This window comes from Parasteatoda tepidariorum, chromosome 10 (genome assembly GCF_043381705.1).
Source record: "Parasteatoda tepidariorum isolate YZ-2023 chromosome 10, CAS_Ptep_4.0, whole genome shotgun sequence".
NCBI classification, from domain to species: domain Eukaryota; kingdom Metazoa; phylum Arthropoda; class Arachnida; order Araneae; family Theridiidae; genus Parasteatoda; species Parasteatoda tepidariorum.
The window spans coordinates 41,326,771-41,337,794 of record NC_092213.1 but is presented as its reverse complement, the minus strand read 5'-3'; the positions used below and the strand labels follow the sequence as shown (position 1 = coordinate 41,337,794).

The window sequence follows — 11,024 nt, the reverse complement described above, 5'->3', positions numbered from 1 at the left end:
TTTTTTATTTAATATCAACAATGTGTATAGAAATGATGAACTTGATTTATCACATGTTAATGATCCTTGTATTAGAAATGAACTGTCCGCGTTGATTAATAATTACAAACCAAACAAAATTAAAGACACTAAGTTAACAATGAAAATTATTTTAAAAGATGAAATCCCAGTATGTCAAAGAGCTAGACGTTTATCTTTTTCTGAGAAACAAAAGGTAAATGATCAGATATCAGAATGGTTAAAAACAGACATAATTAGAGAGAGTTGCTCTGATTATTGCTCCCCAATAGTTCTTTGCAAAAAGAAAGATAATAGTCTAAGATTATGCATTGATTATCGGAAATTAAATTCAAAAACAATTAAAGATAAATACCCCTTACCTCAAATTGATGATGTGTTAGACAAGTTGCAGGGTGGCAAAGTATATAATAAACTTCATTTGCGTAACAATTTTTTCCATATAGACGTAGACGAGGATAGTAAAAAATACACCTCATTTGTAACACCTGATGGGCAGTATGAGTTTAATAAAGTGCCATTTGGGTTGTGTAATAGCCCTAGTACATTCCAGAGGTACATCAATTATGTGTTTCGTGATCTTCTTAGAGAAGGTGTTGTTGTCATCTTCATGGATGATATTTTTATATACGCAGAAAGTGAAATAGACGCACTTCACAGGTTAGCGAGAGTATTACAAACTGCTTCCGAATATGGATTAGAACTTAATTTTAAGAAATGCCAGTTTTTGATATCCAAACTTAACTTTTTGGGTTATATTATTGAGAACGGTACTATTAAACCCTCTTCCGAAAAAGTATTAGCTGTTCAAAATTTTCCTGTACCTAAGTCTATTAAACAGGAGCAGAGTTTTCTTGGGTTAACCGGATATTTTAGGAAGTTTATTCTTAACTATGCTTTAACTGCTAAACCATTAAGTGATTTACTTCGAGATAACGGTGTATTTTATTTTGACCCAGACCAACAAGCAGCATTCCAAACTTTAAAGCAAACACTTTCTGAAAATCCTGTACAACACATTTTTAAACAAGGAGCAAAGCTTGAGTTGCATACCGATGCAAGTAAATTTGGGTATGGTGCTATTCTTTTCAAGCAATCTGATGATAACAAATTACACCCAATACACTATATGAGTAAAAAAACGACTTCTCAAGAGGAGAATTATTCAAGTTATGAACTTGAAGTACTGGCTAAAATTGAGGCTTTGAAAAAAATTCGAAATTATTTGGTGGAAAATAAATTTAAACTTGTAACAGACTGTTCAACTTTCCAAAAGACTGTGAGTAAAAAACAATTAACTCCTAATATTGCTAGGTGGGCATTATTTTTGGAAGACTTTGACTATGAAATTGTACATCGCCCAGGTAAACAAATGAAACATGTTGATTGTCTTAGTAGAATCCCATTATGCATATTACTTGTGACGAATTAACCTCTAAAATTGTTACTTACCAGGTAAATGATGAATACATTAACTCCATTAAGCAACTTTTGGAAAATAAATCAATAGATGATTTTGTGGTAAAAAATAATGTTTTATATAAACTTGAGAATGATACTTATTTGTTAATGGTTCTACAACAAATGCAAACTGGCATTATCAAATCTATGCATGCTAATGGTCATTTTAGTATTGCTAAAACTCTTGATGTACTGAAACAAAACTATTATTTTCCAAATATGAAAAAATGTGTTGAAAATGTTGTAAGTAACTGTGTTGAATGTATATTAGTAAATAGGAAGGCAGGAAAAAGAAAAGGGTTTTTGAACCCGTTTCCTAAAAATAATATTCCTTTAGATACTTACCATATTGATTTCATTGGTCCCATGTCTTCAACTAATAAAAACTATCAACNAAAATGTTGTAAGTAACTGTGTTGAATGTATATTAATAAATAGGAAGCAGGAAAAAGAGAAGGGTTCTTGAACCCGTTTCCTAAAAATAATATTCCTTTAGATACTTACCATATTGATTTCATTGGTCCCATGCCTTCAACTAATAAAAACTATCAACATATTTTCACCGTAGTAGATGCGTTCACCAAGTTTGTTTGGTTTTACCCAACAAAATCTACATCGAGTCTAGAGGCAATAGACAAGTTAAAAGCTCAACAGATAACTTATGGGTATCCTTCACGAATAATTACTGATAGATACTGCATTTACTTCATCAGATTTTCTGACGTATTGCCAAGATGAAGTTATCGAACATGTAAAAATAACACAGGCATTCCCCGTGGTAATGGACAAGTGGAAATAATGCACAAAATCCTCACACCCATACTCGCAAAACTATCGATTGAAAGATCCTACTAAGTGATACAAATTTGTTCCAGCAGTACAGCGTACCATTAATTCTGCAGCTTCTCGAAGCACTCAGATGACACCTTTCGAACTTTTAACAGGAGTAAAAATGAGAACAAAAGAGGACTTACAAATCCTGCAAATGTTGGAGGAAGAGCAAATAGAATCCTTTATCCAAGATAGAGAGAACATTCGAGAAGAAGCCAAAAGGAATATCTTGAAGATACAAGAAGAGAACCGCAGGCAATACAATAAAAGAAGAAAGAAAGCCAATGAATTGCCAATGAAAGCCAATAAATGAACGAGTAGGAGACTTGGTTACAATCCAGAGAACTCAGTTTGGATCTGGTTTCAAATTAAGACCAAGTTCTACGGTCCCTACCAAATCGCAAAAGTGAAGAAGAATGATAGAATATGTGATAGAAGATAGAAGAATCCTAGAAGAAGAATGATAAAAGAATGTGTTAAAAGTCGGGAATCATGAAGGACCTATTAACACTTCTTCGTCACCTGACCACATGAAACCATGGTCAGTAAATTAAAAAATTGTTTTTTTTTTTTTTTCTTTTTTTTAATACTTTGCTTTCTCGTTTTTTTTTTCTTTTCTTTTTTCGTTTTTTTTTCAGGTAACTGTGTCTAGAATCTGATAGCCGAATAATATAGAGTTTCAGTGTCATGGTGTAATATCACGGCAGATTGCGTCAGCCGTCCGCATGTAATACTCAGAAGAACTGCATCAGATAACTTCCTCGCCAGCGAATACAGACGGGAAAACTCCCGAATTTATAATTAACTCTTAACTTTATACCATTGAACAATCTAATTTTGCGTATTAAATTATTGTCGTTATTTCTTCTTATACTATATATATATATATATATATATAGATATAGGAAGNATATATTGAAGTTTAAAGCTATGCATTCTTTACGGGAATCCTTTTTGACTTACAGAATTATATGGAGCTTGGTGTTTACTACAAAGAAGTTATTCAATTTAAAAAATTTTAATCATGCTACTCACGCATTTTGTTTTATAAATGTATTTACTTGTAGTCATAAAAGTAAAAATTCAAAGTATGCCGTTAATTTAAAAAGTGGAATAAGTCATTAAATCAACAACAACAAAAAACGTTTGAAGAGAAAGTACTTTATTTGTAACATTAATTCTAAACTAAATAGCATTCAACGATGTTTATTACAATTGATTCTTATAGTAATGCTTATTGATAATAAAATTTAGTATTAAAAATGTTTTCATTCAGATTATGAGAGAAGTTATTAAAATGCAAAATACTAGTGACTCATACCACTTTCAAAATTAAAGACTCAATTATCAAGGCTTCTTAATTCATTTTTTCCTGGTATGTGGAAATTTTTTATCTTCAGAAGTTATAATTTTTAACTGCGGCTCTGTTATTTATCTAAGGAAATCTGAAAAAGCATAATTTTTCATTTATCATTTATTTACCAAGAAGTCAAAAGTTTTAACCCATTTGTTTCACTTAAATTTGCCAGTCATTCGAACTAAATGTAAATAAAGGCGATAATTATTCAGAATCTTATAAAGTTGTTTCTAAACGTTTATTTTTTCGCTTTATGTAAAGAACATGATTTTTTTTTACTTACCAAGTTTTTTGAAATTTAACCAGTGTTAACCAACTTTACAAATTAAAAGTTTTAATCTTACATTAAGCTTTTCTATAAAAAAAACTCAAGTCAATTTTCCGATATATCAAAATGAAAACCACCGGCTACGATAGCATTACAAGTTGGATTGCAACTTTTGCTTGTGGTGCTATTGGTTTTTTAGTCGTCATCCCAATGCGAATGGCTGGTTTTATGTTCGTAATTATTATTGATCAGTACAGAGTAGATAGAGAAAAAGCTACAATTCCTATTGTTGTGTTTGGAATGTTGAGATCTTTAACTGGTACGTAAACTTTTATTTTTAATTAATTATTCTATGCATTTGTTTGACGATGTTATTGATAGTTGCCAACTCTATAGTTTGAAATCCCCCCCCCCTAAAAATTTGAAGATTAGCAAAATTAAATGCATTTTGCTAGCATTTAAAAATTTTTATACCATTATTAGCGTGTACTTTTCATAAAAAAAAATTTTTTTTAAATGAGTTATTCCCTTTGGGACTGAGAGTGAGGGGAGAGCGGGCATGATGATCAATTTCGAGACCAACGGATGGAGGGAATGGGATCAACTTTGCGCACCAACCGCCTTTACTTCCCATTACAGTTGGTACCCATCGATTTGATCTTGTGGAAGCTTACACGGAGAAAAAAATTCCAGTGAAATTACCGACCATACTGTATGGTGGTAACATTTCTGGTAAACAAAATAAAAAAAATAAACAAAATAAAAAACGTAATTTTGGTTTTAAACATTAAAATATGCGATATTTAAGCCATTAATTTGGCAATTTTTCCATTCATATGGTTACGATTTACCGGAAAATTTGGTTTTCATAATTACAGTTCTTATTACCACACAAAAAAATACAAAACTTAAAATTAAATTTATCCTAATAAAATGTTTCTATGCCATGCTCTAAGGTATCATGGTAAAATTAACAACTTTCGCCATATTTACCAAAGTTTGACACATATTATAAAACCATATTTTATTATTAAATTTACTAAAATCATTATTAAAGCGCTTCGGTAAAAATTATCGAGCTCTTTGGTTTCTCCTTAGAGCCAGAAACATATGCTAATAGTTTTGAAGCATATGCTAATAGTTTTGAACATACTTTTTTTCTCAGGCTAGAACCACCACCAGGGATCGAACCCCAATTTTTCACAATGATTGCTAAGTGTTTTCAACACTGAGGCCCATATATATATTTATATACATGTTAGAATTTTGTTATTTGACATTATGTTCAAAATAATAGTAAATCGACTTAATTAAACCAATACTCAAATAGTACTGTTAAAATTTTTGAGAAAATTATTCTGCTTTTAAAAGCGTGGTATGTATGTATGCACTGATAAAATTAATGAAATAAATAACGTTTAAAAAAGGCCTGACACAGCCGACAAGTGCTCAATCATGTCATACTATGCCTCTGCCGAGTTATTTCATATTCTATAGAAATGTTCGTTTTTCATAGCATGTGTTCAAAAGAAATGTTAAATAAATTAAAATTCGCAAATTTCATTCTCCTTTGAGTGCCAATTTACAAACAATAAACCTCTGCATTTTTCACTAAAATAGCAAGTCTAAGCATATTTACAAATTTGTAAATGATATTAAAAAAATTTATAATAGCATTTGATAATCATTTTCAGAATTAGCAAAATATGATAAAATGTTCAAAATTTTCATCCCCATTTCATATTGACGTGTTTCTCAAAAGGAATATTAAACAATACTGAAATTTTTAAAAAATTTTGTTCGTTTTTTGACGATGAAATTTATTAAGGATTTATCACGTGCATAATTACCTGATGCCATTTTGGAAAACCAGATAAAATGTACAACATCGAATCTAAAAATATATATGTAATATAACTTAAATAGAAGAAATGATTAACAAATATCTCATTAATTAAGACTCAAAAGTCTATTACATTTGAATTATTGTATAATAATGGAACTTTTATTCACTTTGTATTTGAATTACAACTTTAGAAGCATGTGTTCCTTAATTAAGACTGCTTTATCGTTCTTTGACCCACGAAACTATTTAGTTTGACCAGGTCTGGTTTAAATCAGTCTAGGAATTAAATGTGGCCTAAGTACTTTCACACAAAATAAAATATTATGTTTCCACTCGTAAAAAATTGAAATTGAAAATTTTCTTCGAAATAATACAATATCAAGTTCAATTTTTTCCTTTTCTTTTACTTGAGTATTTTTATATACACATATTACATAACTCCTGCCCACTAGTTTTCAAAAACAAACTTAAAAACCCACAAGTTGCTTGCATATTATTTAAACAGCAGTGGAGAAAACTGATTTACAGACTGTGTAAAAATAAGTACTGAATTTTTGTTCCTTCGGTTTGCAAAAAAATATAGAGAACATTAATATCTAAACTGATTTAACTAATATCTTGCTGTAAAAATAGAATAAATTAATAAAAAAGAAATAGATTTTTTTTGTAAATCAAATAGTTTCAGAATTCTTTCTTATCATGCATAGTATTAAGTGCGTTCTGAAACCAGCTCTCATTTTTTCCAAACAAGCCTAAAACCCACTTTTTGCTAATTATATTTGATAAAGTGCATGCTGAATGCTATGTTTTACGTTTATTTTGGCAAAGTTCGTCTAGCACTTTCAGTTTCATTGATTAACTCTCATTGTTATGCAGGTCCATTTATTGGATATTTAGGACAAGTTATTGGACTACGTGCAACCACAACTCTGGGCTGTGCTTTATCGTCTTTCGGAATTGGAATGTGTTTCTTCGCTGATGATATCACAACAGTCATTATAAGCCTGGGATTTATTTACGGTAACAAGTATTTCAATACAAGTAGTGAATAAACTTGAACTGCGTAAATTAAGCACAAATAACGGAACAAAAATAGATATACTTTTGCGCCATTATTTGTGCTATAATATAGCTTTGGTTCCATAAACAATAGTTTCGATTCTACAAACAATAGCCTCATTCAATACCGAAACACAGAAATCTGTCGAACATTTTTAAGTTTCGATAATATTTCTCACTGTTGAACATTTCAGCGTTCCGACTATACTTCTCGGTTTCGCGTTTTGACTCTGGAAAAGTTTACGCTGTAGCACAGGGTAGTTATAAAATAAATTAGCCGATATATGAACCTCTGAAGAGCACACCGTTTGAGCAAACAGAATTAGAGGGATCTATACGCTCAAGAATCAAGTTAAAAACGATTGTGTTTCTCTCAAGGTTACAGTTACAGTGATAAAATTTCGAACTTTTGAAATGGCATTACTCTTTTTGTTTTAATTATAGGCATGTCAGACATGAAAGAACGGGCATGACAAAAAATTTTAAAACATAAATTCTTTCTCTGCAATTTTTCCTTGAGATTTGAGTCAATGGGTCTCATCCGCGACACGAAGCTTATTCAGTCCACTCCAAAATTCTTCATCCCGTAATGGACTGAACGTGAAGACACGGTTCCCAGTAGATTACTGAAGTAAAGCATCACTGGTTGGGATCAGTGTGTGGGTGGGTGATCAGTTTGATCCGCCTGCATAGAGACCTTCCAGCACACTCGGAGGTGCCATCCCCTCTATAGAGGATCAAAATTTTGACGGCAGGTCTTCGGATCTTCCTCAGGGATGCTTCCCAGACCGTTGCCAATAGCCCATTTTGTAGCTTTATTGCGACGCAAATAAAATACCTACCTACCCGAAATTCTTCAACTTTTGAGATGTTTATCGTTTAACTGTGGTTAATAGTTTAATAGTTAACTGTGTTAGATAGTTAATAGGTTAATAGTTAACTGTGGTTAATAGTCATTATTTTTAATGTAATAATAATTCTTCACTAAATCTTTAAAGTTTTTCTTTTTTTTGGAATATTAGACAACAATAAAAATGTTAAAATCTTAAAGAACGATAAAATACAATTCACGATTTGTTCCGAATGTGGTTTGCTCGTTCGACTTTAAATGCGCCAATCAAATTCTTAATTTCTGCATGTATTATATTTTATATACATTTTAATTTTCACGAAAAAGTGAGAAAAAATATTTTTGATGCAACATTGGAAAATATTTTGTAAAAAGAAAATTTTGCTTTTAAAACATTTGAATTCAACACACATTTCTTTATTTATAACAAAACCAGGAGAATAAACTCTCTTCTCTTAAAAAGAAAACCGGTTAAACTTTTCAGTTTGTTTTCGAACGGCAACGTCAGAACAGTTTGGACGTATAAGCTCTGAATGGATGAGGGTTCTCCGGATGAAGGCTCTAAAAGCTCTTCATCCGGAAACTGTCCCGATATATTGTTCAAGATATTTTATCGAATTAGCTCTTTTTATTGAGTTCGCAAACGCATGCTAAATTTAACTTACAAGTAGTCTCGTGCTATATCAATTTCGAATTCTTAATAAGACTTCCCTTTGCTTCAGATTTTATTATCAAATATTCAGTGAAATCCTAGAGTAGCCCATCCCTTTGGCGATTTTTTAAAATCTCGCCAAGTTGGCTCTTATTACTTAAATTACTCATTTTTTTATTTTTAAGAAAGCATTTTAAATCATTAAAATTTATTAAAATATTTTTAATGAAATAAAATAAAAAATAACACACCTTTACTCTGGCGCACCAAATCTATTAGAAACCTAGTTTGGCAAAACCTCAAAAAGTCGCTTGGCGAGATTTCAGAAAATCGTCGCGGGATTCTAGGATCCACCCCAATTTTTTAATAAGATTTTGAAGTGGCTATTTGATAAAGAACATCTGATTTCCTTTACGAATTCGGTGCTATACTTATCATGAGTTATGTTACTATACATTTCTGCTACTTTTTATTTATATTTCGATTTTTTTTTTTTTAAATAGGAAAAATCTGCTGTTAAACTATTCTCCAGTCTCCGGCTAGAAACCTCAGACAAATTAAAATTTTTATTAAATAACTCCTTTCAAACATTGAAGCTTTATAATAAATGCTAAATCTAACCAAACAGAAAATTTCGTTTGATGAGTAGGGGAGAGTGGGGTCAATTGTAACAGGGTACGATTGTAACAGAGCAAAAATTTCGAGTGTCGGGTTCTAGATTTGTTTCCTAGGTGGTGCACAAGGTGTATTTAATAAATCTACATGTACACCCCTGCTGGCAACCATTTTTATGTANGAGGTTGTTTGGGCGGAATTGTGATGCCTAAAGTTTTGCAATTACTAAGTGAAGAATATGGTAATTCAGGGATGCTCTTGATTTTGTCTGCAATAGTTTTAAATAGCGTTCCTGCGGCTATTATCTTGAAAAATCCAAAAAACAATTTAAAAAACCTAGAACTCAAAACAATATTAAGCAATACTGATGTTAAAAATGCACAAAAAACTATATTTTCTGCAACTGAGAGTAAATCAGAAAAACAAAATAAGGAAAATAACAGATTTGATATCGGAAGAAGTGCAAGTTTGTCAACCGTTTTTCCTCATACCATATTAAATATTTCCGATAATTGTAAAAGATCCTATGATAATGCATGTTTAGATTTGAAAGATGAACCACCTGATATTAAAGACGATTCTTTATTTCAAGTGAACAAAATAATTGAAAAAGATGATATACATGAATGTAAATCAAAGGAAGCTATGAATCTCAATGAAAATGGGAAGCAAAAAGCAGGAATCGAAATGAATTATGTCGATTCAAAAGTGGCTAATCGTACCAAACCTAAAAAAATGAAATCCTTGCAACTGTTCGTAAATCCCACTTTTTACTTGACGATGTTTGTTCAAAGCTGTCACGGTTTTGTGACAACGTTGACTTGGACTATAATCGTTGATCTAGGTCGAGATCGTGGACTTTCTACTGAACTATCTTTGTACTTTCTAATGCTCTTTCCAGTAGCTGAAATGATTGGGAGTTTGGGCTTAAACTGGATTACTGGTCGCAATTTCATGACGCAAACGATGTATTGTATGACTTGTTATTTGATTTTAGGCTTAGTTGAAGTATGCTTGGTTTTTGCTCACAGTTTCACTTTAATGATGATTTTCATTTTGATATTTGGTGTTTTTTCTGGATCACTTGCAACAACTTTTCCTGGAATGGTTTATGAATTCTTTGATGAAGAGGAACACAGCATGGCATTAACCTCTCGCTTTGTTTTATATTCCGCACTGTATCTAACCAAGTCTCCAATTATAGGTAAGAACAGTCGTAACCATATTTTTTTTCTATTTCTTTCCTTTATTTTTAATTTCCTACAGATTTCAATAATTTAGGATCGTGTTGAACCTTAATATCGTTCAAATTTGCTAAAAGTTTTCGTAAAAATTTACTTTAAGATGTCTCTTGGCGAAAATTGGCAATTTTTTTAAGCTATTTTCGTTCCCATGTTATTGCCCTATAAATAAAGTAACAAAACATAATTTAAAAACAAAAAAAAAGTATAATCCTAATCAAATGCATTTTATATCAAAATAAAAACAAGTAAATAGAGTAAAAATGGGAATGAATGTTATCTAATATGCGGGGAGGGATTAAATATCGACTAACCTCATTTAAAAGTTCTTATGCGAGTTGGTATAATTGAAACTACATCGCTCATACTGGCGTCCAAATCGAAGAGTACTTCCAAATATAGTATAACCGCAATCTTTATTTGGGTCATTCTCACAAAAACAGTCATTTTCATGTCCCCAGTATATTTTATGTTTGTTTTACAACTTACGAAAAAAAATTTTCAGGGAAAGTGTCCTTCAGAATGCAAGCTAACAAAAGAATAAAAATAAAATTATCAATTTTTATTTTTTATTAATTTTAGGTAATAAAAATATACCAATATGTCATTCCCTCACTTGTCCCCACTGCTGATTTAAAAGAAGAAGAAAATTGTGTCTGAAATACAAATTTTTTTTTTACAAATTCGCGTTTTTTATTTCAGAATACTGAAATATGGAATTCAGAAAATCAATTTTAAATTTAATTTCTGATAAAAATATTAACACAGCACTATTTTAAACTTTGTCCCCAGTGTTTCGCGTCATTCCCTCACAACAATGTTCTTA

At 31.0% G+C, this 11,024-nt stretch overlaps 2 protein-coding genes across 2 annotated transcripts in view; both read left to right on the top strand.

The window, feature by feature from the left end:
- The first annotated feature begins 3,813 nt into the window (after positions 1-3,813).
- The window catches only part of LOC139426679 (monocarboxylate transporter 5-like), an 8,436-nt gene continuing 1,225 nt past the window's right edge, over positions 3,814-11,024 (top strand). Inside the window, exons 1-3 of the mRNA XM_071186387.1 lie at positions 3,814-4,254; positions 6,658-6,801; positions 9,061-10,161. Of these exons, the coding sequence (XP_071042488.1) occupies positions 9,105-10,161 (1,057 nt within the window). The 5' untranslated portion in view covers positions 3,814-4,254; positions 6,658-6,801; positions 9,061-9,104. The remainder of the gene's footprint in view (positions 4,255-6,657; positions 6,802-9,060; positions 10,162-11,024) is intronic.
- On the top strand, positions 4,062-6,833 carry LOC139426843 (uncharacterized). The gene is made up of 2 exons (XM_071186945.1): positions 4,062-4,254; positions 6,658-6,833. The coding sequence occupies exons 1-2, from the start codon at positions 4,062-4,064 to the stop codon at positions 6,831-6,833; spliced, it is 369 nt and encodes a 122-aa protein (XP_071043046.1).

What these genes read in the sequence shown, in the direction of transcription:
- LOC139426843 (XM_071186945.1), top strand. Translation starts at nt 4,062, where the DNA reads ATGAAAACCACCGGCTACGATAGCATTACAAGTTGGATTGCAACTTTT. An exon ending in AATGTTGAGATCTTTAACTG is followed by an intron (nt 4,255 to 6,657) that starts GTACGTAAACTT and finishes ATTGTTATGCAG; the next exon opens with GTCCATTTATTGGATATTTA.